General features: G+C 40.9%; 1 protein-coding gene across 1 annotated transcript; it reads right to left on the reverse strand.

Annotated features, from left to right (window-relative positions):
* Window positions 1-1,492: 1,492 nt before the first annotated feature.
* LOC148876174 (uncharacterized) lies at window positions 1,493-3,216 on the reverse strand. The gene has a single exon (XM_088948515.1). It carries the CDS (start codon window positions 2,642-2,644, stop codon window positions 1,712-1,714), a length of 933 nt encoding a protein of 310 aa, XP_088804641.1. The 5' UTR covers window positions 2,645-3,216; the 3' UTR covers window positions 1,493-1,711.
* Window positions 3,217-21,839: the final 18,623 nt, after the last annotated feature.

Below are 21,839 nucleotides of genomic sequence, written 5' to 3' on the forward strand. Positions count from 1 at the left end.
TCTCTAGGATGTAAATCTCACAGGCTTGGGCCTGGCCTAATCCAAGATCAAGCCTGAGTTTACCAACCAAAGCTTAATCCAGTACAATTCCGATAAGACTTCGACCTTGGTTGGATTTTTAAGAATTTATGAATATATTTTTGTACAGTCATCTTTTGTTTGATTTTATTACCCAACTTTTAATATATATTTAGAAAAAAAAAATATTGGGTGGGCTTGGGTTGAACCCGGCCATACCTTCACTACCTAGTACCCAAAGCCTCAAAAATCCTCAAACCAACCCTAACCCAAGTTTAGGTTAGGCCCACCCCAAAAGCCCTGGCCCAACCTAAGCAAAAGTTCAGACTGGCTTGGTCGGGCTTGTATTGAGCCCGCCCCAACTTTGGCCCGGACGATTTGAACTAAGCCAAAAAAGAATGGAGTTGGGCTGGGATATTAACATCCATTTTTTATTTCTGTATATCTAATAAGACCGAGTCTCTTGAGTCCTAGAATACAGTAGTACTGCTTTTAGAGCCCTCAGTAATTATCATGGGGCAAATATTTAGAAGATCAGAACCCTTCATTGAATGGGTCCCACCAATGACCAATGAGAAGGGAGCATTGGCTGGGCACCATACTCAATCTAAACCCCCCCCCCTAGAGAGTATTTCCCGAAAATTTCAACCAGTCCTTATGATGAGGTACAATCAAGCTGACGTGGCATCATATTTATTGGACGGTCCTAAACAACGACAAACTGTGGACTTCTCATTAGACTGCTGATTCATCTCACTAACTGGACAGAAATACCCTACCACAAGGCCCTTGTGGGTCATTAACCAACCTAAACCGTATGGACGTTTATGTCATTTGGGACCTTGACACATCAAAATGCGTCACACATTGCGTGTCCACATACGTTCTGATGCCGCAAACGCCATGTGATCAGTTCCTGTCATTTCTCATTTGGATCGGAGCCATGAAAGGAGTCTCCCATGGAAGTCCATCCAAATTCAGAAGCTGATGGATATGGGCCCATCTCAATGCCCAATATCATTGGTTTACGAAACGGTTTCCACGAGGGTGACGGTTTTCCAGTACGACAGGGTCACATTTCGGATAGCTACGCATAACGCTTTTATTGCTACAGATCCACATGGGATGGACTACTGATGGAGACCCTGCACGGCTAGATGACGAGTAGACGACCGGGAGCGGAATTGTTGCTACACCACTGTTAGGATATGGGCCCCATCCACCTTCGTTTCTTTCCCGAGAGCTAATTAACCAACCCCCCCCCGGCCCACGGGCTTTATGCATGGGCTTGGATCTTAATGCGTATCTTACGCACCCGGCCGAGTGGAATTTTTAGCTTCAATTTCTCTGATTCTCCGATTCTCCGATTCTCTCCACTCTGCAACAGGAAACGAGGTGGGTTGCTGGACTTATTTTGCCACCATTTCTTGATTGATTAACGAAAATGCCACTAAATTTGACAAAGAGCGAGAAGTTTGAAGTACCAACTCCCAACCGAATTCGGTTTTATTGTAATTTAGTTTTAATCTATGCCTCTTTTTTTTAGTACATATATAACTGAGCTGGGCTTTTCCATGAAAAGATAACAGAAAAGCTCCAAGCCTCCAACAATTACAGTATTATAACGAGAAGAAAGAAGCGTTAAGCAATAAGAATAAGAAAGAAAGAAAGAGATGGTCCTCTGGATTACGTATCAAGGCCTCGAGAAAGCTTCGTAACTGGGTAGATCAAACGAACTCCAATTATCGTTTTGTAAATTGGGATGGAACGTCGTTAGATGATCGTTGGATGGGAAACTCTCGATCCCTTGCTGCAGCTCCGCCGGTTGCCATGTGAAATTCGGCATGGATGGAGCATCGGACCATAATGCACCATGATCGATTTCATCACTAACTAATGGTGGAAATTCGAAACTGCTGAGATCTTGAACCGTGAAGTGTGAAATTCTCTCTTCTTGTTGCTTGTAGTTAAATTCAAATTGATCATCTGGAAACATCTGGGGAGATGGAGACTCTTCAATGAAGTGGGCTTGGAGTGCTACATCAGACGGTCTCTGCCACTCTACAACGTTGTGATCTTCTGCTATTTCGTTCGAATTTAGAGAACTCGAAAGGTTGAAGGACGCATCCATCTCGTTTTCGCTTGATAATTCAGGTACAGCAAACCCAGAATCGAAACACGAGTTCTCGCTCACGAACTTAGCAAAAACAGCTGCGAGATCGATGTTCGAGACATCGGTGGGTTCTGTTGTTGGCGCTACTGTTCGCTTCCCGTCCGATGGTTGGCTTTCTCGAGAGAAGGTAGAACTGGGCTGCGTGCAACGGAGAAACATGGAGGTGGGTTCAGTCTGTGGAAGCCTGGCGGACTTTGCTCGGCGAGTTTTCCGGCAACCGCCACCAACTGGCACATTTCGAAGAGAACCACCTTTCGTCCAGTACCTTCGGCAGCCCTTGCAGAAGTATCGAGGCTGTGAGAGGCTGTAATTGTTGTAGTAACAGAATTTGGTGTTGGGAGACGCGCAGCGTGGGCAATTCGGAGCTAATTCGACGCTGGGCTTCCATCTTCTATCTATTGTCATGGTTCCTGGTGCGGATTGGAAAATTTTATCTCCTGCTGTGAACACCATCTATGAAAATTAGAACGAGCAGAAAATCGAGAGAGAGAGAGAGAGAGAGAGAGAGAGAGAGAGAGAGAGAGAGATTAAAAGAGGTGGACTCGAGATTTGAAACTGGGGGAAGTCGGAGAGGGGTGGATGATACTATGAGCCGCGGGCAGTTAGGCAACCGTTAGAGCAACGAAAAGGAAAAGGCAAGAATTGCTCCTTCTGTATTGAAGTCAAATTGGTAGTGTAAGATTGGACACGTGTCAAGATTGTTTAAAGGTTGAGGGGATCTTGAGATTTGAGTTGAAAAGTCCCAAAATATATATTTTTAAATGTTAGAAGAGAAGCAGTGAGGAAATGACTAAAGAGTCCTCAATATGGCCATTTCATTATTCAATGCTTTGGTTTTGGGCCCAGACTGGAAGGTCCAGTGCCGTTGGTCTGGTCCTGTTAATTGGGCTGTCGTTTGTCAACAAGTCGGGTTCAGGTATATCCATGCCGGACCATGTCGTATCAGGTCCACATCTAGACCTACCAAAATTATTGGACTTATAGGTATGGACAGCTATATGCAAAATCTCTCTATGAAAAAAAAAAAAAGAGTGAACTAGTGTTAAGGTGAGATTTGCATGTGATATTTTAACATTGTTGAAGACTTGAAGTCTTTGAATTACAATTTTGAATTTTATCATCATAATGAAATTAAAGGGTTTTTAAATATTAGGGCCGCTTCGGTTCGTGTCAATAAAGGTCGGAATTGGAATTGGAATGGTTCATCTTTATTATAATCATTCCCTCTCCCAATGACAATTCCTTTCCAATTAATTATAATTCTCATTTCGGTTGTAAAAACATGAAAAGCATAGATCATTTCAATTCTGATTCGAAAAATCTTTCATTCCCACTATAAATCAAACGGATCCAAAGTTTTCAAAATTCATGAATATCTCATGCTAAAATAGGGTTCAACTAAATTAGATTGGATTATTTATCAAATGAGATCTATTGGTAAGGGTCCAAGTCAAATACCCAATTTGAAAATTTTAGATAACGTGCGGCCCGGATTTTGGGGAGAGCCTATTCAAATGCTCAACCCGAACTCGCCCAAGTTGCACACACATCTGTTGGACCTCGATTATGATAATCTGGTATTTATCGACACCCTACATCCATTTGAGGCAGGAGTTTACCATGTATTAGGGTGTATTGAATAATCTAACGGAAAATGTAGGATGGTTAAGAATCAAAACATTATCATCCAATATGAATAGAGATTTTTGAAGTAAATTAATAAATATGAAGAAAATTTATGGACCTAAGACATGATACCGGAAGGGCTTGATCAATCAAAACAACTCATGAATTTTGATGAAAATCACCTAATTATCACTTTTATGATATTGGTTTATTGGTTACAAGTTTCTTTGGTATTATAGTTTCCATGAATAAGAATATTCCAAAAAATTGGATGTGTATGGGAAAAGTGATCCACTACACGTTGATGAAGAGTTTAGAAAAAAGAATTTTAGTGAAAATAATAAAAAAATGATTTAAGTATCCATAATTTGAGGATGAATTAATATTGCAGTAAACACGAGAGAATGGCAAAATGGGATTCATATAGCCAACCCAATATAATTGGGATAAGGATTAGTGGATGATGGTTGTGCATGAACATTTTAGGGAAAATTTCGGATCAATATCTTGTATTTGGGCTCGAGTGACAATTTGGTCCCCGAACTTTAAAATACAATAATTCGGTATCCAAACTTTTAAAATGTGACAATCGAGTACCCGAACTTTCAAAATGTGACAATGCAGTACCTGTCGTTAACCAGTCTGTTAATCAGTCGTTAAAATGACAATTGAAAAGTAAAAAATGCCCTAAGAATGCCATTTAATTCTCTTTATCAACCATCCAAACATTCATAATAAAATGAACAATCCCAAATTCTAGATTCTTCTAAATAGTCACCAACTTTTTTGAATGGAAGAGTCTAGGATTTGGGATTGTTCAGTTTTTTGTCAACGTTTGGATGGTTATAAAGAGAATTAGATGGCATTCGAAGGGCATTTTTGACTTTTCAAATGTCACTTAACGATTGATTAACGACAAGTACTGGATTGTCACATTTTGAAAGTTTGAGTATTGGATTGTCACATTTTAAAGTTCGGGGGACCAAATTGTACATCGAGCCAAAATACAAGGTATTAGGGGTGTTCACGGGTCGGGTTGGGTCGGTTTGAATAATTTTTTTAAGGTTTTTAAATCCAACCCGGAGAACCAAACAGTTGGCCCATTCTGACAAAAAAGTTAAAAAAATAAAAATGGTCAAAACCGTTGAACTGTTCAATCGCCCAAGTCAACGGTTTGCTGGCCAAATCAACATTTTTTTTGCAAATATCCGGTTTTGGGGAAAAATGGAACCAGTCACCTAACCGGTTCCCAGTTTTTTCAGTCCGACCGTCCGTTCCGGTTCAGTTTTGAAAACCATGATTTTTTTTCAACCGATCCGACCTAGTCGGTTTACTCATTGACTAAACTGAAACCAACTGACCCTGAAGCAAAACCGACCCAAACATGAAGGGCCCGTTTGGGTCGGTTTATTGGTTTAGTCAATTTTTAAATATATTTCAAACTAAAATATTTATTTATATTTAAGTTTATTTCTTTTTAGTTTTTATGCAAAACCAAAATATATATTTAAATCGATTAATTTTTTATGCAAAACTGATTTTTTTGTCAATATATATATTTAAATTTATACAAAACTGAATTAAATATTGTACGATTGTATTATATTTGTATTGGTTTTGTGTTTTTAGTTTTCATCATAAATAACCAATTTTTTTTTAAGTTCAAACAAAACACAAATAAAATATATCAACATTTAACATATAGGGTAGGGGCTAATTAATAATTACTTAAAAATATTGAATCGGTTCGGTTTGATTTGGCTTAAAAACCGAAACAGAACTGAGTTGTCAGTTTATTTTTTTCATACAAACCAAAACCAACCAGTGATTTTAAAAAACCAACTCGGGTTGGGTCGGGCCGGTTTGATCGATTTGACAACCCTTATGGTACTGATCAGAAATTTTCCAACATTTTCTATGGTTCTTAGTTTTTTCTCTCTCTCTTTTCTTTTTTTTTTAATTTTCTGCCCATTAAGTCTCAAATCTGATGTAATTAAGAAAAATGAAAATAAAAGAAAATAAAAAGTATTTTGGTCAAAATTTCCTAACTATAAGAGAAAAAAATTAAGTGTCCATATAAGTTAGTTTCCCAATAAATTTTCAAAAGTTTATATAGTTCTGTATTCAAAAAGACTTGTATAGTTCTAGAGTTCTAATAAAAAAATTTCCATTGAAATGCCATTGTCTGACCCACTTTTAATCTGGTCGGATCATGTTGGTATCCCCAAACAGGCTGGATTTGACTGAACCGTCTCACTCTGGCCTTGCCCTACGCTGCTCTCTGGCTCTGCCTACTTATTCAATGAGACCATCAAAAGACACAAAGAATTGTAGTGTAAATACCAATGGAGGGTTGATATGGTAATTGGCCCCAATGCTGAGATAATATGCATATTGCACTGCGCAAGGAAGTCAGCGGATCACATGCGTAAATGGGGCACGTGGCATGTCCTCCTTTCATGGTAGTTTATAAAATAAACAGAAAATTCGCACAGAAGACGTCGCAATCTCAGGTGTATCATGTATGGGGGGCTTCTCTCCTGCGGGTGAGGTTGGTACACGCCATCCTCGAACCTCGTCCATCAATCTCCGCGGTTTAGTGCTCTACAAGTCAACGTTCATAGCTTTATGCCTCCCCTGGACCGAGTTGCGTCGTACTTCAGTGCACCTTCCCATTTTGTTCACACACGTGGCATCCAGATGGAATTAAGGGCAGAAAGTCTTCCACGTGGCAAGACGTCACCATTTCTTGAATTCATGAACAGAATGGTTCCTTGGCTTCCACGTATAGGTGGACGCCCAACGCGTTGACAGGCCCACCCACAACTAAGAGATGACCACTGAACGTGGACTTGGGCTATATCTAACCACTGAACTTGGACCATTGATTTAAGAGATCCATAACATGGATTCTCTCTATATTATTAATTTATTATTTCAATTCCTTTTGACTTGGATAGAATATACGACAGCTTCATGCACGGTGACTATTTTTTCTTGCATTTTCAGTCATTATGTTAATGGGCGGCACATTACATGCTTGGGCTCATGCATGCATGCGTATGGTATGGGCATTTACACGTTTGGCTTATATATACACATGTATATGGATGTATATGGGTACGATGTAAAAGTTTAAAATATCAATATGACACACCTCATATCAATTTATTTTTAAAGATATTGGCACATGGCATAAATGGAATAAGATTGGCGCTTATTCATTCTGCACGTGTCCGTTGATTTCCTCTATATCATGTTGTATCCAACCTATATTGGTTAATGGATATCGATACCGGTATGTTTGCTGGTTTTACTTTTCTAGTACATTTTCTCACTTTCAAGTTTTCTATCTTCAATCTAAACACTTGCAGGAGAGTTCTAACATATGAGGTTTCGCGTTAAAAGTGAAGGTAACTATTTAAAATAATTTAATCCTTCAATTTCAGTAGATCTACATATATCAGTATTTGAAATGTAAGGATTTATTAACTTATTGTTGGATCTATGATGTTTTTGCCACTATCAATACATTCATGGATTTTTCCTAAAAGCTGAAAAAAAAATCCAATAATTATAAAAATTATTTTAAATGGTTTTAATGGCAGGAAATAACTATAAAAATCAATTTATGGATAATTACCAACAATAGATTTGATTTATTAATGAAATACCAAACCCATTGACACCCCTACTTCTATATATTATGAAAAAGATTGAAAGAAAAAACATTTTTTGATACAAATTGTTGATGGTATAAGCTGGCGGTGAGTTGGCTTGAGTGTCCAGATAAGGGTGGGCCCACCCATATGAGCTATCATGTGGGCCCCACTCTACTACTGCTGTCGGGTGCGTGCGCACAGCTCATGGTGCTGCTGCCGTGCGGTGCGTACTACTTTCAGGCGATGCATGCCGTGCGCCATGGTGCCACTGCTGTGCGATGTCGGGCGTGTGCGCGGTGCGTGCTGCCGTGCGGTGCGCGCTGCTACCTGGCGGTGCATGCTGCTATGCGGCGCTGCCAGGCGGTGCATGCTGCTGTGCGGCTTGCTATGCATGTTGTTGCATATGACTGCGCCACAGTGCGCTGCTAGATGGTGTGACCATAACAACTGCTATATAAGAGCTCCGACCCCCAAGAGGGAAAGGGGGATGAAAAATAGAGGTAACCCATGCTCTCTAGCTCTCTAGCTCTCTAATATCATCTTCAAGCTCTCTACTATCAGAGTGCTAACTTAGCCATCGGAGTGGCCCCACTAGGTAAACACCCCCAAGTCCTCTAATTCAGTTCTCGTAGGTTCCTCGGCTCCCGCCATCTACAAAGAGGAGCAGATCATCTCATGCAAAGGGCAATCGGGTTGCACTACACCAGGGAGCTCACCACCAAGGCGGCGCACTCAACAGCTCATCAAGGTGGCTCACTACAAGGGAGCTCGCCAAGTAGCTCACCACCAAGGAGTTCGCCACCAAGTAGCTCACCACCAGGCAGTTCACCGCCAGGGAGCTCCACCATCCTCTGAGTCATAGGCCACCTAGGAGCAGGTCAAATGACGAGGTACTTAGCCAAAAAATTGATACATCACGAAAAAATTGGTATGTGACCAGAAACGGTTACATCAATTGGCGCCGTCTGTGGGAAAATGCTACAAAAAGCTAAGTTCTCATCCTACAAAAAGCTAAGTCATCTTCTCCCAGAAAGTTAAGTCCTCACTTTTTAGAAACCGAAGCTCTCACTTTATAGTTTCCATTTTTTTATGAACTCAAAGACTATGCAGGGAGCTAACACACTAAGCAGCTCTACCAACTTTACTTTCAATTCAGATAAAACCTCATCAGTCCTCTTCGTGAGGTCCCCCCTACAAAGATGAGATCCTCGTGGCTTCCGCGAGAGTTGGCGTCCAATAGACTACATGGGCGCCCTTGCCGGTCGAGCCTTCAAAAGCTCCCGTATGAGCTGGTGACCTAAAGTTAGTAGTGCTGCCCCCGAAGGTCAAGCTCCTAGTACCTTCTTGTAGGAGTGGGTGACTGGCATTACAAGGTTGATGCAACGTAATCATAACTCTAAGGTACCCACCTGGTCAGCTCGGCACCTCACAGGTAGCTCGACACCTAGTCAGCCTGACACTGCACAGGCAGCTCGGCACCCAGTCAGCCTGACACTGCACAGGCATCTCGGCACCTGGTCAGCCCGGCACCTCACAGGTAGCTCGGCTCCTGGTCAGCCTGACACCTCATAGGTAGCTCAGCACCTGGTCAGCTCGACACCTCACAGGTAGAGACCTCAGCACCACATAAGTCTCAGTCGCCTCTTCAGCATGGGCAAAGTCAAGAAGAGTGGACTACAAGTTGCTCCCAAAGCCTACAGGCCACATTACTGCTTAAGACTCAATAACCTCTTCGGCATGGGCAAAGTCAAGAAGAGTGGACTACGAGTCGCTCCCAAAGCCTACAGGCCACATTACTACTTAAAACCCAGTCGCTTCTTCAGCAAGGGCAAAATCAGCAAGAGTGGACTATGAGTCGCTCCTGAAGCATACGGGCCACATACTGCTTAAGACCCAGTCGCCTCTTCAACATGGGCAAAGTCAAGAAGAGTGGACTACAAGTTGCTTCCAAAGCCTATAGGCCACATTACTGCTTAAGACCCAGTCGCCTCTTCGGCAAGGGCAAAGTCAAGAAGAGTGGACTACGAGTCGCTCCCAAAGACTACGGGCCACATTACTGCTTAAAACCTAGTCGCTTCTTCAGCATGGGCAAAATCAACAAAAGTGGACTATGAGTCTCTCCCGAAGCCTACGGGCCACATACTGCTAAAGACCCAGTCGCCTCTTCGGCATGGGCAAAGTCAAGAAGAGTGGACTACAAGTCGCTCCCAAAGTGTACGGGCCACATTACTGCTTAAGACCCAGTCGCCTCTTCGACATGGGCAAAGTCAAGAAGAGTGGACTACAAGTCGCTCCCAAAGCCTACGGGCCACATTATTGCTTAAGACTTAGTCGCCTCTTCGGCATGGGCAAAGTCAAGAAGAGTGGATTACGAGTCGCTCCCAAAGCCTATGGGCCACATATTGCTTAAGACCCAGTCGCTTCTTCAGCATGGGCAAAATCAGCAAAAGTGGACTATAAGTTGCCCCTAAAGCCTAAGGGCTACAGTACTGAACTGGCGGAGACCTCCTCACCTTACAGGCAGCAGGTAGCTCACCACTTACAGGCAACTCCCAGAGCCTGAGAAAGTAGATCAGCGCTTACTAGCTCGTCGACTTACGAGCCAAAAGGAGAAACCTACTCCCTTTGTTGAGATACTCTCAGCTCGGGAGTGGGGGGAAAATGATGATGGCAGATTTGGCCCTCTAGTGAAATTATGACACCTGGCACCTCATGCCAACTAAGTGCAACCTCTTGACAACTAGACATCTCGAGCTAGCTACAGGCAGCTCGCCACTTACAGATAGCTCACCACTTATAGGCAGCTCGTCATCTACAAACAACTCATCATCTACAGACAGCTCGTCATTTACAGGCAGCTCATCACCTACAGGCAGCTCGCCACTTACATGCAACTCACCATTTACAGGCAGCTCGCCACTTGTAGGCAGCTCGCCACTTATAGGCAACTCGCCACATGCAGCTGGCCACTCCACAGGCAACCCTGATGTCTTACAAACAGCTTACCTCCTAGTAGGCCATGAAGACCTGCCTTGGGTAGAAGCACCTCGGCACATTACCGGCAGCTCAGTGAAAAGCAGCTCGGTGAAAAGTAGCTCAGTGCAAGGTAGCTCGTTGCAGAGCAGCTCGGCGTATCGTAGGAAGGTTTCCTACCTGACAATCGTACTTGGCAAATTTGGAGACCTACGGCCACGTCTCTCGCCAGATAGCATCGTACCTACCAACCCTAAGAGGTGTCCCTTGTCTGGCAGGGCCATACTCTGCAATGGTTACATGTGCCCACCGGCTCAGTCCTGGCAAGTAACGGCTGCGGCAGAGAATCAGAGGCGGCTACGCCAGATCTGTCAAGACACTGCTATATAAGAGCTCTGACCCCCTAGAGGGAAAGGGGGATGAAAAATAGAGGTAACTCATGCTCTCTAGCTCTCTAATATCATCTTCAAGCTCTCTACTATCAGAATGCTAACTTAGCCATCGGAGTGGCCCCGCCGGGTAAACACCCCTAGGTCCTCTGATTCAGTTCTCGCAGGTTCCTCAGCTCCTACCATCTACAAAGAGGAGCAGATCATCTCATGCAAAGGGCAGTCGGGTTGCACTACACCAGGGAGCTCACCACCAAGGCAGCGCACTCAGCAGCTCATCAAGGTGGCTCACTACAAGGGAGCTCACCACCAGCGAATTCGCCACCAAGTAGCTCACCACTAGGCAGTTCGCCACCAGAGAGCTCCACCATCCTCTAAGTCACAGACCACCTGGGAGCAGGTCAAATGACGAGGCACTTCGCCAAAAAATTGATACATCACGAAAAAATTGGTATGTGACCAGAAACGATTACATCAGTTGCTAAGCAGTTTATGACCACACAAATGACCAAGAACCAGTTGGTTCATTACCATTGTCTAAAGATGATGGGTTACATTAATGAACTGGAGGCTCTTGGTTCTGGGCTTGATCATGTCACCAAAATTGATGCCATCCTGAATTCCCTGCCACGTTCCTTCAATCAGTTCATCATGAACTACAACATGAACATGGTAAATGTTAACCTTTAGGAACTCAACAATATGTTGCAGAGGGCCAAAAAACTGATAAAAAAGGATGAGCCCATAGCCATGCTTGTTGAAGGTGGCAAGTCGGGCAAGAAAAAAAGGAAAGCAAAGAAGAAGCCTCAGAAAAAGGTTAGCAAACATAAAAGGCAAAAGAAGGACAAGACATCGAATGCCTTCCACTTCTACAAACAGATTAGCCACTAGAGAGGATTTGTCCTTAGTAGCTGGAGGCCAAGAAACAAGGTAATTTTGAATCTTTTGTCATAGAGACCAATTTGTTGGTCACTTCTACTTACTGGTGTATTCACTCTGGGGCTTCTACTCAATCATGTAACACATTGTAGGGGTGCAAGACAAACAAAAGGCTGAGTGACGGAGAAGTGACTTTTTACTTGGGGACTTCTGCAACTATTGCAACTACCGCTATTGGAATTGTAAATTTACATTTCAGAGAAGGAATTGTAACTCATAAAGATTGTCTTTATGTGTCAAATTTGAGAAAAATTTTGATTTCTATTTCAAAATTGTACATGGATGGTTATTCTATCTTGTTCAGTAATGTGATTATTATTAAACGGAATAACAAATTACTTACGGAGAACTTGAAAATGGTCTCTATGTTTTCCATCCTTCTCTAGAAACCCACTTAATCGAAACTACGTTAAAAATAATCCCCAAGAAAAGAACATGTGAAACAGTTAATCCCACGTGCTTGTGGCATTACCGACTTGGCCACATTAACATAGATCGTATCACAAGGTTGGTAAATGATGGTCGTTTGGATTTTCTAACTTTAAAAGATCTTCCAACCTGTGAACCTTACCTTCGGGGTAAGATGACGAAGTAGCCATTTACTGGAAAGCCTAAAAGATCTATAGGCATGTTTGACCTAATACATGCACATTTATTTTAAAACATTTACTGATGATCATTCACAGTATAGTTACATGTACCTAATGAGACATAAGCCTGAATCCATTGAAATGTTCAAAGAGTTCAAGCAAGAGGTTGAGAAACAGTTGGGTAGAGAGATTAAAGCCCTTCGACCAGACCGAGGAGGTGAATATCTCACTATGAATTTAGGGACTACTTAAGGGACAATGGGGTGGTTTCATTGTTAGCTACGCCCGCTACACCACAATTGAATGGTGTATCAGAGAGGTGGAACCAGACTTTGTTGGATATGGTCCGATCACTTCTCGTACACTCAGAACTACCTACATTCTTTTGGGGGTACGCATTAGAAACTACTATGTATGTGCTGAATCGAGTTCCAACCAAATCTTTTCCTAAGACTCCATATAAGCTATGGACCGGTAAGAAAACCAAGTGTAAGACACTTGAAGATTTGGGGTTGTCCATAACATATTAAAAAGACTAGTGAGGACAAATTGGAATCCAAGACCAACCGTTGCCTATTTTTAGGCTTCCCCAAAATCTTTGTAGGTTATTTATTCTATGATTTAAATGAGCAAAATGTGTTTTGTAGTCGAAATGCTCATTTCTTAGAAGAAGACTATATCCTAGAAATCATCATTAGGAAGTTATTCTTGATGAGGATATCTCAGGGGTAGTAGGAGATGCCCCACAAGCTCCAGATAATAACCAACCTAGAAGGTTTACCCTGGTATCCAGGCCTCTAGTTCATTACGGCTATAATGAAGAAAGTTACTTGATGGAAGCCACGATCAGTGAGGAGGATCCCATGACTTAAACGAAAGTTATGTTGGACATATATTCCTTGAATTTGGTATATGCCATGAGAGCTGAGATGGATTCAATGAATACCAATGGAATCTGGACTCTCGTAGATCTACCTCATGGGGTAAAAGCAATTGGTTGCAAATGGATTTATAAGAGGAAGAAGGGCCCCGATGGGAAAGTTGAGACCTACAAGGCTTGTCTTGTGGCGAAATGGTACACATAGAAAGAGAGAATTGACTATGAGGAAACCTTTCCGCCAATGGCCATGCTTAAATCCATTGGGATCCTACTAGCTGTAGCAGCACACCATGATTATGAGATTTGGCAAATGATGTCAAAAACATATTCCTAAATGGAGATCTTACTGAATATATTTACATGCAACAACCGCAAGGATCCATTGCTGCAGGTCAGGAACACAAGGTGTGTAAACTTAAACGATGCATATACGGACTTAAGCAAACTTTTATGAGCTAGAACATTCGGTTTGACTATACTATCAAATAGTTTGACTTTGAGCAAAATCTGGATGAAACCTGTGTTTATAGGAAGACAATGGGAGATAACGTTACATTCTTGTTCTGTATGTAGATGACATCCTACTCATTACGAATGATGTGTGAATGCTAACTACGGTGAAAGTGTGGCTTTCATAGCAATTCTCCATCAAAGATTTTGGAGAAGTCTCCTACATCTTGAGACTTCGGCTCTATAGAGATAGATCAAAGAGGATAATAGTATTATCTCAGTCTCCTACATCTTGTGCACTCAGCTAGATATTGCTCAGGCAGTGAGTGTGGTAAGTAGATATCAATCAAACCTATGACAAGTGCACTGGACAACTATGAAAAAGATATTGAAATACCTTCGAAGGATAAAAGAATTTGGTCTGGTATTTGATGGTAGTTCACTACAGATCCTAAGGTATACCAATGCTGATTTCTAGTCAAACCTAAATGATAGAAAGTCTACATCTGGTTACATTTTTATGATGAGGTACTGTGAAAAAGAAAAATAGTCGACAACCCAAGCCAAGCACATTATCGTAAGTGAAGTTGCCTAATGGATGAAATTGTTCATCCTGGAATTTGAAATTCAACACATCACCCATTCCACTGTTGTGCGACAACATTGCATCTATGAGAAATTGTTGTTACAGGTAGAATTCTTGGAAAATGTGGCAAACCCATTGATTAAGCCACTGATATAGAAAGTGTTTGAAAAATACGTTGAAAGTATGAGACTCCGGCTTGTACCCGATTAGACCTAAGTGCAAGTGGGAACTGTTAAACAATGTATGCCCTTACCTCCAATCAGATTGATGTACTTATTGACATTTATTGTAAATGAATAAAGTACATAATTGATTCATGTTATTATAGTGTGTTTCTGTGTAATACCCATAAACTGGATACTAATGAGACTCGTGTTAGTTTAGAACTTCCACGGCCATTTGGATAGACCTGAGAAGGTTTATCTTGCCAAGGATGACATTGATGTACCACCAAGTGGTTTGGGGTGGCCTGTCTCAACTGGCATGGTGAGACCTAAGGCACATGTAGTGTGGGTTTTCTTAAAACCCAAAATTGGTCCAAATTCTAATATTGCTCTGGACCTTGGAGACAAATGGGCAAAACTGGAATGTTACACTTGACCCCTAAGCTCGATTATAGTATTGCACTAGGTATCAGATTGGGCTGTCTTTGATATACCAATCAGTGAGATCCTTAGCGGGGGTCAAAACCTAGGTATGTTGGGACAGTCTAAGAATTCACCTAAGTGGATGATCATAGTGATAGGATCACAACCCCTTTGTCAGACAAAGTGAATGATCGAGGAATGCACTAGGTACCAGTAGTTGATTTCAAATTTGTTGAGATTTGTTTTTGCAATATATATATATATATATATATATATATATATATATATATATATGGTTTCACAAAATGTTTGCAAAATTTTTTAATTTTTAGGATCCATGTGAATAGACAATGCAACACTATAACCTTGCAGATTGTTGTCGGGCAGTGTATGATCATTAAGGGCTGAGAGGTTCCATGTGAGTAGACAATGCAACACTATAACCTTGCAGATTGTTGTTGGGCAGTGTATGATCATTAAGGGCTGAGAGGTTAAGTGTAAGACCATTTAGGGATAATAAACCTGATGAGTTAATCTCACATCTACTCACAATCCTTGGGCCTTCATAAGAGCCTTTATTGATGGACTCAGGGATTCATTGTATTTATAGTGAATTCGGCTAGGCCTTGTCCTTGGGCCTTCATAAGAGCCCATATTGATGGACTCAGGGAATCATTGTATTTAGTAGTGAATTCGGCTAGGCCTTGTAACAGAGGCTAGGCTGAACCCATGTGGCTGATGTGGAAATCAATGATAGGGTCCCACGCCATATGAAGAGAACCAAGTTAGCCATCACTTAAAGGGAAATTAGCCTGAAAGCTTAATGGGCCTAAAACCCAATTCGAACTAGGCTTAATATGATTAATTAAATAGGGATGAATCTGGGTATGGATCAGCATAAAAGGATAGGAGGATAACTCTTATCCACTTAAAAAGTCCAGATCCAAATAGAGATTTGGGTTAGGAAACTTTAAATTTGATTAGGAAAGTTGACCTTAATCTGCAAATAAGATAATGGATAAGCCTTATCACTTAAAGAATTCAGTTCCAAATAAAGAATTGGATCAAGAAAACTCCTAATTAGATTAGGAGGTTAACTCTTTAGATCTCCGCCTCTTGGAGCAATCAAGATTGGATCTTGATATTGTTTCTTGGTGGAAGAAACAATCTGAAAGTTGTGCTCACATCCCCACATAATTATTGCTCAAGAATCCCCTTGCTGATCCTACCTCACCCTAAGTTGTGTCATCTTTAGTGGGGGAAGGATTTGGTAACCTCTTTGAGCGTGAACACCTTCATTGGGAGGAGCTTTTGCATGGATACCGTATCAAGTATACTTCTCCCTAATCTTGGTTTTAGATTTGGTCTAATTTGTTTCAAGAACGAATCTTAAAAAATATAGTTTTTCTAAATCAAGGAATAAGATTCCCGAAAGGAAGAAAGAAATTTTTAACATTTTGCCTAACCACCCTGCATGGTTTGGCCATCCATATGATGGATCTCCCATCACCTTTAGTGGTATCAGAGCCAAGTTCAAGCTTGAATCAAATCTGAACCGGATTTGAACCTACGCATATGGGAATAAATTGTTCTACCCGATTTGTGCAAGTTTTTTGTTTTTCTGAGAAATCGGTTCTTAGTTATAGGCGTGTAGATCTGGAATTAATTCTTTATTATTCTTTAATAATAATGGAATGGTTCTATAATTGTTTCTTGAATTCTAGGGTTGTCGTGTGATGGAGATCGAATTCTTTAAAGGTGGCAAGATTGGCGCACCCTACAATTCTTTATTCTATTCTTTTGGTCTGTAAATATTTTTTTTTTAGACAAAATGTATAGGATTTGATGTGATGTAATTAATAGAAAAATAGGTTTTTCTATTTTTTTATGTCTGAAGACTTTTTGAAGCGGTGGAGGAAGAGAAGATTTCTGCAGTTTGAGGAACTACAATCTACGATTTGCATATAACGATTTCACTATCTATGACTAACCCTTTGTTTTGCAGGTGTGAAATCACAATACAACCCTTTGATGTTTGTTTTTGCTGATTCTTGATTGTATTTAATCGTCTGTAATTAATTTCATATCACATTTTTGAATTGGATCTTGCAATGGACACCAAACCCTAGGCCGATTTGACCCAAGGTTGGTCCAAACTGTTTGGACCGAACCTGTGGTTCAATAGGGGTCTGTTCATAGCCCCAAATTCTGATTTGGGCCAGGGGTTGATGGCCCAATACAAGATACAATTCGGCCCACCCTGTAAAACCCGGTTTTCATTAGTTGAAACTCCATCAACCCTAATTTAGCATAAGTGATATATGGGCCGAATTGATTTTTGTAGTTCAACCCATATACCTAAATAATGTTATATGATAATGTTATGGGATTTAATTGGCTGATCCTGATTTTACCTAATTAATTTGGGGTTTTATAGAGGATTTGATTGATTAATTGGATCAATTTGTTTCATGCATGTGATGTATGATGTGTGATGTGCTACGCACATGTACCATAAGCACTTGGCCCATGTTAATTCGATAGTGGCTTTTTCGCACACCACAGCTGAATGCACATCATTTCCATGGTGTTCTTAAGATCATTGGATGATCTCCCTTCTTGATGGACCCCACATCAGCTTCCTCCGCAAAAGGAACCGTGTAGAACCCTAGCCCGTTTAGGGCTCATCTGAATCTAACTTAAAGAAAGTTAGTGGTGAAGAGATGAGAGATCCATCATATGGATGGCTGAACCCTGTAGGAAGGTTGGGCGAATTTAAAAAAAAATTCTCTCTCTCCAATCTACGAATCGCATTCCCTATTTTAGAAAACTGCATTTTCAATGATCAATCTTGAACCAAAATTGGACCAGATCTGAAACAAAAAGGGAGGAGAGGGATATACCTGATATGAAGTAGCAGTAACGACCAATGAAGGTGTTCACACCCAAGGAGAAAACCAAAACCCGCTTCCATTGAAGATGACACAGTGTGTAGTGAATTGGATTAGCAAGACGACTCTTCAGCAAGAACCGAATTCTTCAGCAAGAATGATGTAGAGGGCTAGTGAGCACAACTTCAGATTGCTTTTTCTATCAAGAAGCAATATCAAGAACAATTCTTGATCGCTCCCACAAGTGGAGATCGAATTGGGTAGGGGCGACAAGAACAGGGAAGAACTCTGCAGATTGTTGTGTTGTGTAACTGAGGAATTCACCCCCTTTATTTATTGCCCTCTGAGGATCAGCCTCCTAATCCAATTAGGAGAGAGTTCCTTAATCCAAATCTGATATTTGGATTTGGACTCTTCAATGGATAAGACTTATCTTGTCCTTTAGCTAATCTTAATCAGATTATAAATCCTATCTTGCCTCCTTTTAATTAACTAACTTAACCCCAGTTCGAATTGGGTTTTAGGCCCATTAAGTTTATGTACTCACTTAACCTCTTAAACTGCTACCCAGTTGGTTCTCTTTGTATGGTGTGGGATCCAAACATTGATCTACACATCAACCACATGGGTTCAGCCCAGCCTTTGTTACAAGGTCTGGCCGAATTCACTGTAGGAAACTGTGAACCCCTAAGTCCATCATTATGGACTCTTAATGGGCCCAACATTTACACTAAATGGTCCTTGGGTACAGCCACCTTATGAAAACCCAAGGACTGTGGGCAAATGCAAGATTAGCCCATCAGGTATTACCTGCAATGGCCTTACACTTAACCTCTCAGCCCATAATGATCAAACACTGCCCGATAAGAGATGATCTATCCCTCGGCTGCAAGGAACAGTGCTGCACTCTCTACTCACATGGATCCCAGGAATTAAAATCTTTTGCAAAAATTTTGAAACCATAATATATATAATATATATATATATATATATATATATATATATATATATATATATATGTATATCTCTATATATATATATTTTGCAAAACAAATTTCAACAGCTAGAATCAACTACTTGCAATTTAGGTTTCCATCAAAGAGAATGCATCCCCGATCATTCACTTTTTTTTGACAAAGGGGATGATCATGTCACTATGATCACCCACTCAAGTGAATTCCCGAACTGTCCCAACATACATAGGTTTTGACCCCCTCTAAGGATCTCACAGATTGACACATCAAAGACAGCCCAATCCGACACCTAATGCAATATCATAATCGAGTCTAGGGGTCATGTGTAACATTCATGTTTTGCCCATCTATCTCCAAGGTGTAGGGCAATACTGAAATTTTGGTCTAGTTCAAGGTTTCAAGAAAACTCACACTGCATGCACCTCAGGTTTCACCCTGGTAGCTGAGACAAGCCACCCCAACCAACTTGGCGGTACATCAGTGTCAACCTTGATAGGATAAATCTCCCTAGATCTGAGAATTCAGATCTGAGTTTTGAAGGTTAGTTGGCCGAATTAATCTACAAAAACACCACTATTCAAGAAACTCCAAGTACAATTCATGACCATTCGAATGAATAACAAAGAATTAGATTGCTGAATTAAAATTTTACAAGTTGAAATACATCAAGGAAGAATGGAAGAAGGAGAAAGAAGAAAGAAAATATAACAAAGAAACAGAATTCAAATTAAAGGAGAATGAAACTACACTTGAGTTATTACAAATGATCTTTGAATCACAAACCCCCAATTTCGAACTCACCTTCTCTTCTAGTTTGCTTGTCTTGAACTTCCTTCAGCCCTTCTTCTTCTTCTTCCTTGCGCCTAACCTTCTTTTCTTCTCTTCTCTCAAGGTGGCCGAACCTCTAAGAGTGAGAGAGCCTTCCTCTCAAGCAATTGAACACCTCTCCCCCCTCCTAGAGGCCTCCTTATATAGTTTTTCAAGGGGGCTCTTGCCCCTTCTTGAAGTCTCTAGAATTGGGTGTATTACACCCCTCATGAACCTTCTAGAGTGCTCCCTCCTTCTCTTCAAGAAACTTGTAGGAATTGTTCATGTAGGCTACACTCTAGGTTGTTCTTTGGGCTAAAAATGGGCTGGGCCGAAATTTCCTTCTTGTTAGGCTTCTTTCCTTGGGTTTTCCAAGGAGTTAGCTTACACTACTTGGGCCGAATGAAACTCCCTTGCTCTCATGGCTGGGCTGGGCTGAACTTGATAAATTTTAGGCTTTATTTTCTTCTTTTTGCCTTCTTTTTCTTGATTTGGCCACAGGCTCTAGATAATAAGCATCCTAGAAGGTCTACTCGGGTATGCAGGCATCTAGTTCATTATGGCTATAATCAAGAAAGTTACTTGATGGAAGCGACGATCAGTGAGGAGGATCCCGTGACTTATACGGAAGCTATGTTGGACATAGATTCCTTGAAGTGGGTAGATGCCATGAGAGACGAGATGAACTCAATGAAGACCAATGGAGTTTGGACTCTAGTGGATCCACCCCTTGAGGTGAAAACAATTGGTTGCATATGGATCTATAAGAGAGAGATGGTTTCCAATGGTAAGATTGGGACCTATAAGGCTCATCTTGTGGTGAAAGGGTACACTCAGAAGGAAAAATGACTATGAGGAAACATTTTCGCTCGTGGCCATATTTAAATCCATTAGGATCCTACTAGCTATAGCAATACACCATGACTACGAGATTTGATAAATGGATGTCAAAACCGCGTTCCTGAATAGAGATCTTACTAAAAATATCTACATGCAGCAACCGCAAAGATTCATTGTTGCAAGTTAGGAATACATTATGTGTAAACTTAATCGATCCATATATGGACTTAAGCAAGCTTTTAGGAGTTGAAACATTCGGTTTAACTCTACAACCAAACAGTTTGACTTGGTGAAGAATCTGGATGAGCCCTATTTTTACAAAAAGACGGTGGAAGATAAGGTTACATTCTTGGTTCTGTATGTAGATGACATTCTACTCATTGGGAATGATGTAGGAATGTTAACTACGGTGAAAGTATGGCTTTCGCAGCAATTCTCCATGAAAGATCTTGGAGAAGCTTCATAGATTTTGGAACTTCGACTCTATAGAGATAGATTGAAGAGGATAATAAGACTTCCAATCTGCTTACATTGACAAGATTGTCAAGAGATATAGCATGGAAAACTCCAAGAAAGGAAATGTTCCTTTCAGATCATTGGGTATACTGATACCGACTTCCAGTTAGACCCAGATGATAGAATGTCTGCATTTGGTTACATCTTCACGATGGGGTCTTGTGTAGTAAGAATAACAGTCCACAACCCAAGCCGAGCACATTGTCGTAAGTGGGGTTGCCTAATGAATGAAAGCGTTCATTCTAAAATTTAGAATTCAGCACATCACCCATTCCACTGTTGTGTGACAACATTGGATCTACGGGAGATTGATCTTAAAAGGTAACATCAGCGGAGAATGTGACAGACCCATTGACTAAGCCACTAACACAAAAAGTGTTTGAGAAACACGTGGAAAGTATGAAACTTTGGCTTGTACCCGGACCTAAGTGCAATTGGGAGCTGTTAGACAATGTATGCCCTTAGTTCCAATCAACTTGATGAACATTATGACATTTATTGTAAAGTACATATTTGATTCATGTTATATTGGTATGTTTTTATGTAATACCCTTAAATTTGATACTTATGAGACTCATGTTAATTTAAAATCTTCATAGCCATTGGATAGATCTAGGGAGATTTATCCTACCAAAGCTGACACTAATGTGCCGCCAAATTGGTTGGAGTGGCTTGTCTCAGCTACTATGGTGAGACCTAAAGTACATTTGTTAGACAGTTTTGTATGCCCTTAACTTCAATCTAATTTGATGTACTTTTGTTATTTAGTGAAAATAAATAAAGTGCATGTTTGATTCATGTTGTTTGGTTTAATTCTGTGTAAAACCCAAAAACTGGACATTTATAGAGACTCATGTTAGTTTTAATTGTTCACAGCCATTGGATAAGTCTGGGGAGATTTATCCTGCCAAGGCTGATACTGGTGTGCCACCAAGTGT

Source organism: Nelumbo lutea, chromosome 1, assembly GCF_056320005.1.
Source record: "Nelumbo lutea isolate HS-2025 chromosome 1, American lotus-T2T, whole genome shotgun sequence".
Lineage (NCBI taxonomy): Eukaryota > Viridiplantae > Streptophyta > Magnoliopsida > Proteales > Nelumbonaceae > Nelumbo > Nelumbo lutea.